The sequence below is a fragment of the Myotis yumanensis genome, unplaced genomic scaffold (assembly GCF_028538775.1).
Source record: "Myotis yumanensis isolate MYYU_CA2020_CCGP unplaced genomic scaffold, mMyoYum1.0.hap1 SCAF_1, whole genome shotgun sequence".
In the NCBI taxonomy this organism is placed as follows: domain Eukaryota; kingdom Metazoa; phylum Chordata; class Mammalia; order Chiroptera; family Vespertilionidae; genus Myotis; species Myotis yumanensis.
This window is the reverse complement of record NW_027223752.1, coordinates 206,420,668-206,438,607: the sequence shown is the minus strand read 5'-3', so window position 1 is coordinate 206,438,607 and position 17,940 is coordinate 206,420,668. Positions and strand designations below refer to the sequence as shown.

The window sequence follows — 17,940 nt, the reverse complement described above, 5'->3', positions numbered from 1 at the left end:
GATTAAAAATAAGTACCAAGATTAAACTTGGGTTTTTAACTACCTATCTAATGGATTCACTGTCATGCATTAGACCTGAAAGTGAAAGAACAAGTCCATAAAGCATGACTCTTGACCTTTAGAAATTTAGACATATCAGTGCTGCCTGGGATGAACCAGAATAGAGTAAGGCACTAATATCAGCAGTAGCTCTTGAGTAATGCTGTTCAGTACACATATTTTTTATGAGCCATGTATGTAACGTAAAATTTTCTAGTAGCCAGATTTACAAAGTAAAAAGAAACAGGTGAAATTGATTTTAAAAATGTATCTTAATGTATCTAAAATATTTTTTTTCAATCTCCAATTCATGTTGTAAAATATAATTGAGGTATTATACATTCTCTTTATTTTTTTGTGCTGTCTTTGAAATCTTGTGTGTATTTTACATTCATAGCACATCTCAGTTTGGATTAGCCACATTGAAAGTGCCCAGTAGCCACATGTGGATGCTGGTGGCCATTACATTGCATAGCACAGTCTAGAGCAGCCGTGGGCAAACTTTTTGACTCGAGGGCCACAATGAGTTCTTAAACTGAACTGGAGGGCCGGAACAAAAGCATGGATGGAGTGTTTGTGTGAACTAATATAAATTCAAAGTAAACATCATTACATAAAAGGGTACGGTCTTTTTTTTTTTTTAGTTTTATTCATTTCAAACGGGCCGGATCTGGCTCGCGGGCCGTAGTTTGCCCACGGCTGGTCTAAAGTAATATTATCATCTTAGTTATATTCTCGTCATAGTTTTAGAACTAGATGTTGGAAAAATGGTCACACAAATTTTTTACTTGTCCTTCCATGCTTGAAATTCTAAAGCCAATGACTATATATATTTTTATTAAGCCACACATTATCAGTTTTGCAATTCAAAATAAAATGTTTGTGAAATCTAAAGTCAATGACTATATATATATTTTTTAAATATATTTTATTTATTTTTTACAGAGAGGAAGGGAGAGGGATAGAGAGTTAGAAACATTGATAAGAGAGAAACATCGATCAGCTGCCTCCTTCATGCCTCCTACTGGGGATGTGCCCGCAACCAAGGTACATGCCCTTGACTGGAATCGAACCTGGGACCCTTGAGTCAGCAGGCCGACGCTCTATCCACTGAGCCAAACCAGTCGGGGCTATATATATTTTTATTAAGCCACACATTATCAGTTTTGCAATTCAAAATAAAATGTTTGTAAAATAGTTGTGGTTTTAAGTTTTGTATTTTAAAAATATAGTATTTTTTGAAATATAATTTTGAAAGTTTAGTGTTTAGGATAATTTTTCATTTCATATTTTTTACAAATTACAAATTCAATGTAGGTTGACTTTCTTCAGCAAGCTAATAAAGACCTGGAGAAGCATATACAAGACCTTATGGAAACCAAGGAAACAGTGACTACTGAAGTTGTTAATTTAAGTAACAAAAATGAAAAACTTTGCCAAGAATTAACTGAAATAGACCAGTTAGCACAGCAGTTGGAAAGACATAAAGAAGAAGTGCTTGAGACTGCAGATAAAGAACTTGGGGAAGCAAAGGTATGTCTACACTGTGGGAGTGTTTTTTAATTCTCCTAGAACAGTGGTCGGCAAACTCATTAGTCAACAGAGCCAAATATCAACAGTACAACGATTGAAATTTCTTTTGAGAGCCAATTTTTTTAAACTTAAACTATACAGGTAGGTACATTCAACTTTAAATTCACGGTTTTCGTCTTCCGTTTTTCTTTGCTGCTTCTTTGTAGCCATCTCAAACAGGGCACCTAAAAAATGTTTCATTTTATAATAATAAAGCCACCAACACAAACGAATTACAATTCTTAAATTGATGACAAAAATACCTGTAGGATTTGCAGCTGGTTGGAAAAATACAGGTAACTTTATGCTTCGAGTAGGTACTTTTGTCACCCGCACGCGATTTGCGGACGCGACTAGCACTAACCACCGCACATGAGACTGCTGACTGACTGGCTCAGTCAACTCATGCATGAATCGCTCGTGCCTCCCCCGCGCTGCGTATCCCGCAGCCCGCCTGTGCCACGTCTCCCGTCGCCCGACCGACACCCCCCACTTCTTCTAACACCACTTCTTCAAAATAGACTCGCCCAGGCTGAAAACCGACTTCTGTGCATGGGCCACGAAGTTTCAATCTCATTGTACGTGTGCGCCCACACGTTGTATTTTGTGGAAGAGCCACACTCAAGGGGCCAAAGAGCCGCATGTGGCTCTCGAGCCGCAGTTTGCCGACCACTGTCCTAGAATATATGAGCTTATGCCCTTTTGATATCTGATTCAGTTCTTTTGATTGGTTTGTTTTGTAATTCATGTTTTTCTAAAGTGTTTACTCTCTCAAAGCTTGTACTTGTTCTAGTTGTTTGTGTTTCTGAAGCACACCTGTATCTAAGATAGTTCTCTAGACTGTCCTATTTTTCTTCAAGATTTCCATCTGTCCTTTTATCTCTGCATTGTGAGTGAACACCAGAAGTTTGTCATCTTTGTCATTTTGTACTCATAAACCCTTTAAAGGTTTTAAAAAAACAACACTGTTTTTGTTCTTGCACATTTTTAAGTTGGTAGGTAATATTTTTCATCTTTAAATTTAAATAGATGCAAAGGTTGTAATTTCATCTGTTATAAATATTGATCTCTTAAAATAAAACTGTCACGTCATTCTTTTAAAGCCACTGGTAGAATCCAAATAAACCTTTCTTGAAATCCTTGCAGAATTTTATCCTATGCTTGAATATCCTTTTATAATCACTCCTTCAAATGTCTCTGCAATAAAAAAAATACGTAATGGCCCTGATCGCTTTGGCTCAGTGGATAGAGCGTTGGCCTGGGGACTGAAGGGTCCTGGGTTCAATTCTGGTCAAGGGCATGTACCTTGGTTGCGGGCACATCCCCAGTAGGAGGTATGCAGGAGGCAGCTAATCGATGTTTCTCTCTCATCAATGTTTCTGACTCTCTGTCCTCTCCCTTTCTCTCTGTAAAAAATCAATAAAATATATTTTTTAAAAAAAGGTTATTTAAAAAAAATACATAATGTGAAATATTTTCTTTTTTAAAATGTCCTGTAACTATACAGTTAACATTTTCCTCTGAATAGTGTTATCATTACACTTACTAGTAATCAGTGGATCAGTGTGACAAATATAAATTTTGATAATACTTATTAAATATTAAGTAAAACTAAAATTTTATTGGAAAGACATCTCTTAATAATATATAATGGGAGAAAATAGTGCCTAAGGTTTTGGCCAGCCCCAACTTTTCAGATTATCTTTTTGTCTAATGCTTCAAAAGTCTTTCATATCTTGAGAAAGTGGGACATTAGATGTCTGCCTTTATTTTGAAAAAGTGGGAGATAGTCATTTGTAAGAGTGAAGGTTGGGAAGGAGAACTCACATGACCTAGATCACAAGCAGGTTCTCGGGTCAATAAAATTTAAGAAGGGCTGAACGCAGAGAACAAGAATCCAGATACAGTGGGGCCTTGACTTACGAGTGTCCTGACTAACGAGTTTTTTGAGATACCAGCTGTCTCTCGACCAATTTTTTACATTGGGTTGACAGAGTAATTTGAGTTAACGAGCTCGGTCTCAGAATGAATTAAACTCGTAAGTCAAGGCCCCACTGTAGTGATTCCTTAAAACCATGTGCAATGACAGTTTTACATAATATTTGGAAGTCTTCATGTTATCTCAGTAATGGATATAACCTAGTTTGAAGACCATCACTTCTGTACATTGCTGAATTAAGTTTGTACAGTGTCACCTCCACTAATTAATGGAATAGAAGGACACTGCCTCAACGTAATAAAGGCCTTATATGAAAAGCCCACAGTTAACATTACACCCAATGGTGAAAGACTGAAAGCTTTTTCTCTAAGATCAGAAACAAGGTAAGCATGCCCATTCTTATCACTTCTGTGCAACATAGTACAGAGGGGCCTTGACTTACGAGTTTAATTCGTTCTGAGACCGAGCTCGTTAAGGAACTCATTAACTCAAATTACTCTATCAACTCAATGCAAAAAATCAGCCGAGAGACAGCTGGTATCTCGAAAAACTTGTTAGTCGGGACACTCGTAAGTCAAGGCCCCACTGTACTGGAAATCCTAGCCAGAGCACTTAGGCAAGAAAAAGAAATAAAAGGCATTATATGGGAAAGAAAGAAGTAAAATTATGTTTCCAGATGACATAATCATATATGTCAAAAACCCTAATGATTTCACACACACAAACAAAAATCACAGAACTAATAAGCAAATCCAGCAAAGTTGCAGGGTACAAAAGCAGCACACAAAAATCAGGTGAGTTTCGATACACGAATAATTAACAAATTTCGTACCACATAGAAATCTCAAAGACATATGCCAGGGACCGCACGCTTTTGGGCAAACTGCACGTTATTTAAATCATCATAACTACAGATCATAATGCAATTTAGGTGTTGTTTTTCACTAATTATAACATTTTTATTTACGAAAACAAACAATTAAAGTTCCTAGTACTTTTTCAACGTATGGTACTGCGTAAAACATTTTCCTCTATGAAGAGGGACCAAACAAAATTTACATAAGCATCTAGATTCGCTCCTTTTTCCATGGGCGGCACAAACTCTGCAGGCTCTCGTAGGAAATTTTTTCTTTCTACTCGCTGGAATACACGTAGGTTCATGCTGCTTCATATCACCTGACAACCTTTTGGGTGGATCTTTACGAGGTGATCTCCTTGCACCCCCTGGGGAAGGGCTGGACAGATTTGTCTCTGGTTCCGGAGAGCCTTCATTATTGTCATCCGTTATCCAGTCTCTCGCCACCGATAGCAGAAACTGTTTATACTTCATTTTTGCTTGTGGATTGAGGACGTTGTACACTCTAAATGAATTGAAAAGTCCACAGTTTATAAGGTACAGCACAACTTTTTTTGTCCATTTCATCGTTTTCCTTAGAATGGAACAACACGAAAGGAAGTGTATCAGTTTCGTTGGTTTCCTTCCTTTTTCTGAGAGAGGGCATTTCTAAAAGCGCCAGGAACTTGAAGACGAAGACTATTCGAATGACCAAAATACAATGTAACTGCAATGCTTTATGGGTTCGTGCAATTATATAGTTTTTTGTAGATTGACCTGCACAGTTTCCACCAATGAGATCGCTTCATTCGTTGTGGACAAGACAGTGTGTTGACATCTAAGGTCCATAACAGATGGCGCGTGAAAAATGAGAAAACTCGTGAGCGGTCCTTAACAGATGGCGCGCGAAACATGAGAAAGCTCGTGAGCGGTACGAAAGGTGTTAAAATCCAAAAAGGAAATGAATAATCCCATTTACAATAGCATAAGAAGGAATAAAATACATAGGAATAAACTTAACCAACAAAGTGAAAGACATGTACACTAAAAACTATAAAATATTGCTGAAAGGAATTAAAGAAAACAGTTGCAGTTCCAGGTTGGTAGTAGCAGGTGGGGAGAAAGCAAATAGGATAGGAAAATCAGGAAATGAGAATCCCATAAGATGAATTCTAAAAACTAGGGTTCGCCGAAACCGGTTTGACTCAGTGGATAGAGCGTCGGCCTTCGGACTGAAGGGTCCCAGGTTCGATTCCGGTCAGGGATGTGTACATTGGTTGCGGGCACATCCCCAGTGGGAGATGTGCAGGAGGCGGCTGACCGATGTTTCTCTCTCATCGATGTTTCTGGCTCTCTATCTCTCTCCCTTCCTCTCTGTAAAAAATCAATAAAATATATTTAAAAAAACAACAACTAGGGTTCAAGGAAAGTCCTCCAGGTATATAGGCGAAAAAAGATTTTCAAGTGACCCTCTTGTTTCAGCTGTTACAAATAGGTCCCTGTATTCAAGATGCCAAGAAATTAAAGCCTCAACTATGCCTCCTCTTCATTGAAATTGAGGCTGAGGGCTAACGCCTCAGATTACACTGGTGAGAGGGAGCATGAACTACTTGGAAAATGGCCTTATTTGTAATGTGACTTAGTGCTAAGTATTCTTGATTTTTAAGTATTTACCTAATAGCCTTTTTATTCCTAGAAAGAGATTAAAAGAAATATTTCTGAAATGCGGAATCTTGAAGAAACAATGGCAAAACTTCAACTGGTAAGTACTTTAATATTTAATTTTCAGAATTTTTGGTAAGAACATTTTTATGCTTATTTTACATATATTTTAACAGGTATAATTTACACATTTTAATATTCTTTTAAGTGTATGATTTAGTGGTTTTAGTATAGTTACTAAGTAATGCAGACATCACTACTGTCTAATAACAGGGCATTTTCCTCTATTCAGCCCCTGAAACTAATAATCTACTTTTCTGTTTCTTTAGATTTGCCTATCCTGGACAGTTTATATAAATGGAACCATATACTAGTAATATGTGGCCTTTTGTGCCTGGCTTCTTTTATTTAGCACAATGTTTTCAAGGTTCATGCTTGTAGCATGTATCTAGTGCTTCCTTTTTTATGGCTGAGTAATATTCCATTTGTATGGATACGTTTAGTTTGATTTATATTTTATAATTCCTTAATTTAGTATATGGTAGTTGGCAAGTTAAATTCAAATAGTGAAATCTGTTAGGAATTTTATATTCTTTTAAATGTTTCTTGACTTGTCAGTTTATAAATACTAAAACTAGAAATTGATAATTACTTGATAACATTGTTGACTTTTTTTTTAATCGTTATTGTTGAGAGTATTACAGATGTGCCCCTTTTTCCCCCATTTTCCTCCCCCCTCCCCATTCCTGCTCTGCCCCAGGCCTTCACCACCCTATTGTCTGTGTCCATAGGTAATGCATATATGCATATAAGTTCTTTTTTTAAAATATATTTTTATTGATTTCAGAGAGGAAGAGAGAGAGAGAAACATCAAAGGGAATCATCGATCGGCTGCCTCCTGCACACCCCCCACTGAGGATTGAGCCCACAACCCTGGACATGTGCCCTTGAGCGGAATCGAACCAGGGATGCTTTGGTCTGCAGGCCGATGCTCTATCCACAGAGCCAAACCCAGGCAGGGCTGCATATAAGTTCTTTGGTTAATCTTTTCCCGCACCCCATATTTCCATGCCTCTGGTTCTGTTTTATTCATCAGTTTATTTTGTTCATTAGATTCTTTGTTGGTTTATTTTGATTTTTAGATTCCATTGTTGATAGATATGTATTTATTGTCATTTCATTGTTCATATCTTTTATTTATTTTTCTTCTTCCTCTTCTTCAATAATACCCTTCAACATTTCATATAATACTGGTTTGGTGGTGATGAACTCCTTTAGGTTTTTCTTGTCTGTGAAGCTCTTTATCTGACCTTCAATTATAAATGAGAGCTTTGCTGGGTAGAGTAATCTTGGTTGTAGGTCCTTGTTATTCATCACTTTGAATATTTCTTGCCATTCCTTTCTGGCCTGCAAAGTTTTTGTTGAGAAATTAGCTGAAAGTCATATGGGTGCTGTTGACTTTTATTAAAAGCACTCAGTCCTCTTTTAATAGTTTTCCTAGCCATACTATTTGTTCTGGTAGTCTTCAAATCAGAATAATAGTAATCATTCCAGCATAAGTCTAGACATAGAATATTATCCTATACTAGAGGACCAGTGCATGAAATTTGTGCACGGAGTGGGGAGGGAGGGCCCCTCAGCCTGGCCTGCACCCTCGCAATCCAGGACCCCTCGGGGGATGTCCGACTGCTGGTCGATTGCCCCTAACTACTCTGCCTGCCTGCCTGATCGCCCCCTAACCACTCTCCAGCCTGCCTCATGCCCCTAACCGCTTGCCTGCTTGCCTGATCGCCCCTAACCACTCTGCCTGCCTAATCCCCCTAACTACTCGCCTTCCTGCCTGCCTTATTGCCTCTAACCACCTGTGCATGCCTGCCTGATGCCCCTAACTGCTCTCCTGCTTGCCTGATCGCCCCTAACCACTCTGCCTGCCTGATTGCCCCTAACTGCTCGCCTGCCTGCCTGATCACCCCTAACCACCTCTGCCTCGGCCCCCTTCACCACGGCTTCATTCAGAAAGACGTCCAGAAGGTCGTTCGGCTGTCCAGTCTAATTAGCATATTATGCTTTTATTATTATAGTCTCGAACTGACAGATCTTGCTAACAGGCAGAAATTCCTAGGTATCATTCAAAAGGTTATTGAGGATTTTGTTAATATGGATGAGTATCTATTGGAAACAATGACTAATACTAATTTCTAGATTTTCTTGTTATGTAAACTCTTTATATAATCTAATGCAGCAGTCGCCATCCTTTTAGACCTCATGGACCACTGGTTGGTGACCGCTGGTCTAGTGTGCATTGTTTTTGTGGCATAAGGCAAATTTAAAAATGAAGCCATTGTGATACACTGGCACATAGTAGGTTCTCAAATACTTGTGATTTTTATACGCTCACAATGGACAGCATATCACAGTGGCTTCCTTTTCATTCAGCTGTAGGATTTCAATTCAGTTCAATATTGAATAATTTAATTAACTAAACCTGTTAATTGTTGTACACTCTTCAGTCTCCAGAGATATTGTAAATTTCTCCCATGAGCTCAATAAACAGAAAGTAGACAAACATCTATATGTTTGATGATGTCTTTACATCATAAAACTCAATGTAAGCTCCATGATGGCAGGTACTTTTGCTGTTTGTTTGCTGCTGTTTGTATGAGCCCTATAAACAGAAAGGCTCATACTTGTGATTTCTCAGGCCTCATTCTCAGGTGAGGATTCAAAGTGGTTGTCTTAGAACTATGCCCATGTTTTGCCAGTGTTGGCTGACAGTAAGATGTTGCTATAATTACTTTCTAACTTGTCTTATCTTTTCAGTTAGTGGCATATTTTATGTATTTTTAAAATAAATGTTAATATCTATAGCTAACATTCATTAAGCAATTGCCATGTGCTGGACACTGTGTAGAGTGTTTCACATCCATAGATCAGTTCTCACCAGTGAATCCGCAGTGTCTTACTGGTCCTATCCCCATTGTGCAGGTGAGGCTGAGAGAATAAGCAAGCTAATTACAGACACCTATGGTAGTCTTATAACTCTGTCTTTCTCCTGCCCTCCTTTAAAAAAAAATTAAATTTTATTGCACAGTACATATTTATTCTTTAAGATATGGGACCGTTTACTAAACAAATGAAAAAAAAAGTAAATCTAATTCTATATACTCAGAAAAGAGCACTGTTAACATTTACATTTTATGTTTTTAGCCACAATTGGTAATTACTATTAACTTTAGTTGATACCATATATTTGACTAAGAGTGTTTATGTATGTATGTATGTATGTGAGTTGCTCTTAAATAAACATGCTTTTAAATATATACATTTTAGTCCTTGCCTGGTGGCTAAGTTAGTTAGAGCATTGTCCCTTTTACCCAAAGGTTGTGGGTTCAATCCCTGGTTGGTGAGGGTGGATATGGAAGTCAACAGATTGATGTTTCTCTCTCACATCGATGTTTCTCTTTCTCTCTTTCTCGTTATAAAATTTTCTAAAGTTGTTTGAAATCTTAATTATAGTATTAAAATTTGCAGGAATTAAACTTATGCCATAAAGAAAAAGAGAGACTGAGTGATGAGCTTCTTATAAGATCAGACTTGGAAACTGTTGTTCATCAGCTTGAACAAGAAAAGCAAAGACTTAGCAAAAAAATTGAAAGTTTTGGAGATACAGGTAAAATATAAAATGTTGGTAACTTAAAAAGTGATTGTGATTTCCTCTTCATGTATTATTTTTCTTAGAAGATGATCTTTCATTCATTCAATAGATAATTTTAAAGAGTGCTTGCTGTATAACAGAATCCATGCTAGATACTGTAGGTGCAGTAGAATATCTCTCTCCCTCAAGGACCTTGCAGAATTCTTTTTATTTTTACTGGTTAATACAGGAAACCCTGCTTGAATAGTTTCCAATAGAATTCTATTCTTCGAGGCAGAACTGTAATAGAATTAATTAAGACTAAGGGGAAGATTATTCTAAAAGTGAAAAATTAAAGAACAGAATCTTTGTAAGGAAATGCACTTGTATCTCCTGAAAGTAGTCACACACACACACACACACACACACACACACTCACTCACACTTGAAATAGGCTATCTTTCTGCCAGGTACCATTCCTAAACAAGGTTTTTTAAGGAACGTGTAAGAATTCATATATTCATTTATTCATTCATTAGACAAATGTTTATGAGCCTGCTGTGTGCCAGGTTCTATTTTGGGTACTGGCATATACGATGGTAAACAAGATACACAAGGTCCCTGCTGTTGTGGAGTCTTTGTTCTAGTTAGTGAGACAGACTAGTATTTGTTTCTCTAACTAATAGCACATAAATAATGAGGTTAATTTCCCTTCTTTCCTCTTAGTATATACTTCTTTGATACCTAGCAGTTATAGGCGATATACAAAACAGTTAATAATTTTTAGTAGCTTGCACTTCAAACATTATTGATATAATTTATTTGACTAATTACATATTTTAAATGCAACTTTTAATATTTATGTTCATTTTTCAGAAAGAGAACTTACTTTGGAAGTTGAGAGGATGAGGCTAGAGCATGGAATAAAACGTCGAGACAAGTCACCTTCTCGTTTAGATACATTTCTGAAAGGTATAGAAGAAGAACGAGATTTTTATAAGAAAGAGCTAGAAAGACTCCAGCATATAATACAGAGAAGATCTTGCTCTATAAATTATTCTGCACATGAAAAAGCTTCAACATTTAAAATGCTAGAAAAGGTAATATCTCTTTATCAGAGTAATTGATAAAGCAAGAGAGTATCTTTTTGAACAAACTTCTGGTTTATTACTGTATTAAATATAACATTATTATTAAATGTTAAATGTCATTCATACTTTTTAAAAGTTTTAATTTCGATTTTTGTTTTCTTTCATCACCTATACTATAGAAACACTGCATTAATTAGGAAAGCTACTTAAGAACAAAGCGTGATACACTGATTCCTGGAAAAAATGGAAAGACTGAATAGCTCATTACGTAATGGACGAGTGTAAGGGCATCTGGGCTTCCAGAAACTGGAACCAGGAACTCTTGCCACTGGACATTTCTTCTCTTTCTAACCTTTCAGTACCAGCTGCATTTTCTCTCGGAGCAGAGTGGCTTTGTCCACAGCAGGCAACATGGCTTCATGCCATTCCCTGCCTTGGACTAGTCAGAAAGGTGAATCACACTGTACAGACCAGGCATCTTCCATGTAAATCACACAACAGGAGAAAGTAGTAAGCCCGAGTGGATGCCAGGCAGATCATCCTATTAATACTACAACGACATTTATAAGATGGTAGTCTAAAGATGTGTATTAGGTAAAGCTAATCATGATTTATGAGAGGTCAAAACCACAGTGTCTATTTTATTTTATTTTTTTAAAATATATTTTATTGATTTTTTACAGAGAGGTAGGGGGAGAGATAGAGAGTTAGAAACATTGATGAGAGAGAAACATCGATCAGCTGCCTCCTGCACATCTCCTACTGGGGATGTGCCCGCAACCAAGGTACATGCCCTTGACCGGAATCGAACCTGGGACCTTTCAGTCCGCAGGCCTACGCTCTATCCACTGAGCCAAACCGGTTTCGGCCACAGTGTCTATTTTAGATCTTAATTATTTTCAATGTTTTATGAGTATCATTGTTTTATGAGTATGTGAATTCTTTATTTTTTAAGCTTTGGAGCTGTAGGAGTCCCAGAGGCTTGTGTTACCCTAAAATTACTACACTCTAGATAAATTAGGAAAAGTTAGGAGTAAAGTCATTCAAACTCAAAACATTTGATTTCAGACTTGGCTGAATTGGCCAGTTCCATCATCTTTTTCCTAAAGATCCTGTCAATTGTCAAATGGTTTTGAGTCATTTTCTGATTAGGCTTCAGCTTTTGACCTCATTGGCTAATGACTGAATTTGATTTACAGGTGTTAGGATACACACTATTTTATGTTATCTATTATAAGCAGAATGAATTAGGGGAAAAATACAATTTAAATCATTGAGTCATTTTTAAATCCCCATTTGTACATAAGGCTCATGAAAAATAAACTACTGAATTGACTACTTTCATTATGATTGAGAATCTTCCACAAAAATCGTTGATTAACTTAAGTATTTATTAAATAGAACTGAGTAGATAATGATCTCAAAGCTTTTAACCTAAATATTCGATTCAGTTTCGTGGTGTGATTCACAACTGAAAGACAGATGAAAGATTTTGGTAAGATACTGGTAAAATCAGGTGAGACTCTTTTCCCCTTCAACTTATTTACTGTCTTGAAATATTCTAATGTTACCTGACATGGATAAATAATTTACTTTCCAAAGTTTAGAAGTTGAGATGTTCAGAGCATTTTAGATTCACAGTAATAAATTGAAGGCATGGTACGGAAGTGGTTATGTACACTATTGAAACGGGTGGAGTGTCAGTCAGTTGTGAGTGCTGGGAACTGGAGAGTGCAGCCCACTCTCTAGTTACCAAGACTCACATCTGTGAGTTTTCAATCCTGCTTTACTGGGAAATTTAGGCACTGTTTCTATGGATTACAGTAACTCAGAAAAAATACTGACATTTTTAAAATCAGTGATCTTTGTCAACAGTACCCTTGTTGATTCTCTGTTGTCTGTATACAGGGGAGACACTGTCCCCTTTCACCATGGTTCCAACTGCGAGTGTTGAGTATAGTGTAGTAGAAAGTGCTTTGAAGTTAGAGGCCTGATAAAAGTTCTAACTCCAAAAAATGGCTTTGTGAACTTGGACAAGTTGCCTGACTTCATGGAACTCCGGTTTTGAAGTTAGCAAAGTTAGGACAGTAACTAAAATCTCTTGTGAAGATTATATGAGGTAATTTGCATAAGGGTCTAGCATAAAATATAGTTCCTAATAAATGTTTCATTTCCTCACTATTTGGTGGTTCAAAGCAAATCGGGTATAGGTCGAAAGTCATGTTCAGTTCAACAGATATGTACTGAGGCTCTAGAGATACAAGGTAAAGACATAGTTGTTATCCTCATAACCTTGAGCACTGTGCACGTGTGTGTGTGTGTGTGTGTGTGTGTGTGTGTTGAAAACAATGGAGTAATAAAAGGGAGTTATTAACAATTATATGTTAACACAAAAATAAATGTGTGTTGATGAAGAAAATACCGGAAAGACTCAGAAGGCTGTGAGAGTATATAGAGGAGATCTAAATTAGATTGGAGATTTTGGAAGGATACCTTAGAGAAAGTGACATTTAAGCTGAGACCTGGACAATAATGAAAAGACACTGTCAAATCCTTTTTCACTGAGTGCTTCTTTTCTGAAATCTGCAGACTACCTCCTTTCTGTGAGATATTGTTATTTAGGTTACAGATTTTCTTTTATAGTTATTTAAGCCTTGAGTCCTCAAATCCTAATCTGCTTTTGTCCTGTAAGACATTTTATCCTTTAAGGCAGAGGTCCTCAAACTTTTTAAACAGGGGGCCAGTTCACTGTCCCTCAGACATTGCACACATGCACACTGTGGGCCCGGGACGAGTCGGCTGCTAAGCAGGACAGGCAGCGGTGGCAAAAACACCCGGCGGGCCGGATAAATGTTTTCGGCGGGCTGCATGTGGCCCGCGGGCCGTAGTTTGAGGACCCCTGCTTTAAGGTGTCCAGATAGCTAACCTCATCCATTATGTTTTGATTTTGCTTATTTAACTGAGAGGATAACTCATTTCCGAGTTGCAGGTGAGGGGTACCTCACAGATATCTACTATTTACCAACTCCACGTTGTACATGGTATGTGCACAGTAGATACTCAGTAACATAGATCAGGATGCTTTTCAGTGTATCCAATTATCAGATTATCCCTACCTAGGGCTTCTGAATGTAGTCCCAAGTCTGTTTACTATCTTTGTTTTCCATTATTTCTGTAAAGATAGTGGATATTTTGAATTGTACCCGAATAATGGGTATAATCTTGTTTTAAATGTTGGAAGTAGTTGCTTAATGTACATATACTGCCTGGTAGAAATATTTATATTTATCTGATTGCAAAGGTAGACCTCACATTGGTTTAAAGCTGGGACAGTTGGGAGTTAGTGTGTCTGAGACATTGATCTTAGATTGTCAGAAAACACTGAGGAATGTTCTAGCCTATTATAGTTCCTTGCACTGGGTGAGCAGGCACACAGTGCCTCCTGGTCCTTGCCCTGGAGAGGGTTATAAACTAGTGGTCTCCCACTATTAGCATGTACCAGAGTCACCTGGAAGGCTTGATAAGCCATTTACTGGGCCTTGTGTCCTGTGTTTCTGATTAAGTAGGTCTGGGTTGGGCCCCAAAACTTGCATGTCTAACAAGTTCCTAGATGTTGCTGATACTTCTGGTCTGAGGATTATACTTTAGTTACCACCACTATAAATAACTTCAGGAGAATGACAGTTGAAGCATTGGATAAGATCTGATCAAATAGTATCATTGGCAACTGGGTCTCTTCCTGGAAACTTGAAGGCCGTGAAATTTGCCCAAATACTGCGAGCACTCCCATCTCCTATCATTAAAGATTAAAAATCATGTTCCTTAATTACATTAAAGGAACTTGTGGTTTTTTTGTCTGTTAGCATCTTTCAGTCAATCTTAACACCAGCATCCTTGTGACAATCTTGTGGTGATAATTATAACAAATGATAACTTCTGTTTTTAATTTATGTTTCAGGGTGATTACAATTCTGAAATTCATCTGATCACAAGAGAAAGAGATGAACTTCAACATATGCTGGAAAGATTTGAGAAACATATGGAGGATATACAGGCCAATGTTAAATTATTGACAGCAGAAAGAGATAAACTAAGTGTTTTATATCATGAAGTAAGAGCTTTTTATAATTAAACCAACAGATTACACAGAACTAGTTAACTATAGTGGAACCACCAGTATATGTCTTTTAAATTATTATAATATATAGACCTTGTGGTATTTGTGTGTTTTTTTTAATATATTTTATTGATTTTTTACAGAGAGGAAGAGAGAGGGATAGAGAGTTAGAAACATCGATGAGAGAGAAACATCGATCAGCTGCCTCCTGCACACCACCCACTGGGTATATGCCTGCAACCAAGGTACATGCCCTTGACCGGAATTGAACCTGGGACCCTTGAGTCCGCAGGCCGACACTCTATCCACTGAGCCAAACCGGTTAGGGCTGTGGTATTTCTTCATAATTAGAATTGTAAGTAGTAGTTTCTACTGTGTTCCTGTTCCCAAAGCAAAGATTTCTATTATTTTTTCATATTTAGTCTTCCTCTTTTCTAGCCTATCTGTCAGGTCAGTTAGCGAGAAAATCTACTTCTAGACTGACTCTGAGTCAAGTTAATCCTTGGGATGCAGACATGTTGGGATATGTTTGTCAAACAGTGGGTAGCAGCCATTATTGGGACTAATTAGATATTAAGGACTTAGGCCCTAATGAGGAAACTTTAGGGAAGAGGGAATCGATACAGTTTGGCCCACTTACAAAGCCTCAGTTGTCAGAGGTCAAAGTGAGTCTGAGCAGGGATGGTATCTATTACCTAAATTTATTCCCATATCAGTCTCCCATGAAATCCTGCTACTTCAAGATGGGGAGAAGGACATGCAGGTTAAAAGGTCAATTTGTAAAGTTGTTTTGCCTTTTGGAACTTTCTTATGATTCTGCAATACAAATTGATCCATTGGCTTAGATTCAGCTTTCTTGGGTCTGCTTAATTAATTATTAGTTATCCATCTGCTAACTGGTTTCTAAAATTTTGTGGCTGGCACTTCCCTCCATCTCCTTGTCGTCTTCTTATTTCTTTAATCATTTTACTCATTTCTGGGGATTTGGAAAGAGAGCAAAGGTAGCATGTGTTTAGCTTGCCTTTTTTTTAAAAAAAAAACGGAGCATATCCAGAGTGTTTTTTTATTTATATCTTTTAATTTTTTAAGGCTCAGGAAGAATTATCTTCACTAAGACAAGAATCCACCCAAAGCACAGTCTCCCATAATGTTAGTCTGATGGAAAAGGAAAAAGAAGTTGCAATATCTGATTTAAGAAGGGTTATAGCAGAAAAGGAAGCTTTAAAAGACAAGTTAAAAGTAAGTAATAAGATTGACTTATTTTTGAAAGGCAATTTATTGAGAAAAAGGGGGGGTCTTTATATGTTTTTCTGTGAAGTGACTATTTAGAATGTACAACTAGGTCAGGGACTGTACAACTAAATCCAAACAATGTTTTTGTATGGCCTTTGAGCTAAGAATGGTGTTTACATTTTTAAATCATTGGAAAGCTATCAAAAGAAAATTTTATGACACCTGAAATATTTGAAATTCAAATTTCATTATTGGTAAATTTTGTTAGAATACGATGCTCATTCATTTGCATGTTCTATGTGGCGTCTTTTTTGCTGCAATTGCAGAATTTAGTAGTTAAAACAGAAACTATGTTTCTGGCTCATAAGGCTGAAAATACTTATCTGGTTCTTTATAGAAGATAATTAATTTCTGATTTCAATAGGTAGTTCCTTACATGGAGGGATATTATCTTCTTTTTGTAAAACAGTTTTATTGAGATAGTCACACACCATACACTTCACCCATTTCAAGTGCTTTTTAGTGTAGTCACACATTTGTTCAACCATCACATCAATCAGTTTTAGAGCATTTTCATTATCTCAAAAGAAACCCTGTACCCATTATCAGCTGTTTTCCATTTCCCCCATCCTCCTCAGACCGAGGCAACCACTAATCTACTTTTTGTCTCAAACAGATTTGCCTACTCTGGGCATTTCATATAAATTGAATCATTCAGTATGCAGTATTTATGTCTGGCTTCTCTCATTTAGCATATTGTTTTCAAGATTCATTCATGTTGTAGTATATATCTCAATACTTTATTCTTTTTTATTCCATCATATAGATGGACAACATTTTGTTTTATCATTTGTGTGGTTTTTGGCTATAAAGAATAATGGTGCCATGAATATTCCTGTACAACTTTTTGTGTGGATGTATGTTTTCACTTTTCTTGGGTATATACCTAGGTTCATTTGATGACTACATTTAACCATATTAACAGTTGCCAGGCTGTTTTCCAGAGCAGCTGTACCATTTATATTCCCACCGGCAGTGTATACACATCCTCACCAATGCTGTTACTGTCTGTCTTTTTTTATTATTGTCATGCTGGTGGGTAGTATTATCTATTGTGGTTTTGTTTTGCATTTTCCTGATGGATAATGATGTTGATCATCTTTCCATGTACTTACTTGGCCATTTGTATATCTTTTTTTGGAGAAATGTCAGTTTAGAATCATCCTTTGCCCTTTTTTAGATTGGGTTATTTGTCTCATTATTATTAAGTTGTAAGAGTACTTATATATTATCAATAAAATCCCCTTTATCAGATATAATTTGCAAATACTTTCACCCATTCTGTGTGTTATCTCTTAATTTTCTTAATAGTATCCATTGAAGCACAAAAATTTTTAATTTTGAGGAAGTCCAATTTATCTATTTTTTTTATTGTTTATGTTTTTTGATGTCATATCTAGGGGCAGTCTTTTATAACTCCTTTTATAATCTCAGAAAAAACGTTAATATGTATATAAAGCAAGTACTTAGCACACAATAAGAACTCAGTATTAATTGTTAATGTTACTATTATGGAGTTCATAGTTTACTTCCAAAAAAGTGTTATTGAATTAATGTTTAGAAATTAGCAGCTACAATTAGGAATAAGAACATTTAAGCATTATTAGGGTAGTCTCTTTGTCAGAAAATTTCAGTTAAACTTTTACCCTGAAAGAATACTTTCAATTTGCGTCTTTTGGAATACTGCCTTCCCAAAGTAATCTGCACTAATAAAAGACAAAGATGCTAATTGACCATACCTTCGCTATGCCCAAGCCA

The 17,940-nt window shown here is 36.8% G+C and overlaps 1 protein-coding gene across 3 annotated transcripts in view; it reads left to right on the top strand.

Moving 5' to 3' along the window:
* The window catches only part of CEP135 (centrosomal protein 135), an 80,565-nt gene that overhangs the window by 21,363 nt on the left and 41,262 nt on the right, over positions 1-17,940 (top strand). For all 3 annotated transcript variants that reach the window (XM_070396308.1, XM_070396325.1, XM_070396315.1), the window contains exons 8-13: positions 1,357-1,572; positions 6,082-6,147; positions 9,579-9,717; positions 10,558-10,781; positions 14,731-14,883; positions 15,979-16,128. In XM_070396308.1, the coding sequence (XP_070252409.1) occupies positions 1,357-1,572; positions 6,082-6,147; positions 9,579-9,717; positions 10,558-10,781; positions 14,731-14,883; positions 15,979-16,128 (948 nt within the window). The remainder of the gene's footprint in view (positions 1-1,356; positions 1,573-6,081; positions 6,148-9,578; positions 9,718-10,557; positions 10,782-14,730; positions 14,884-15,978; positions 16,129-17,940) is intronic.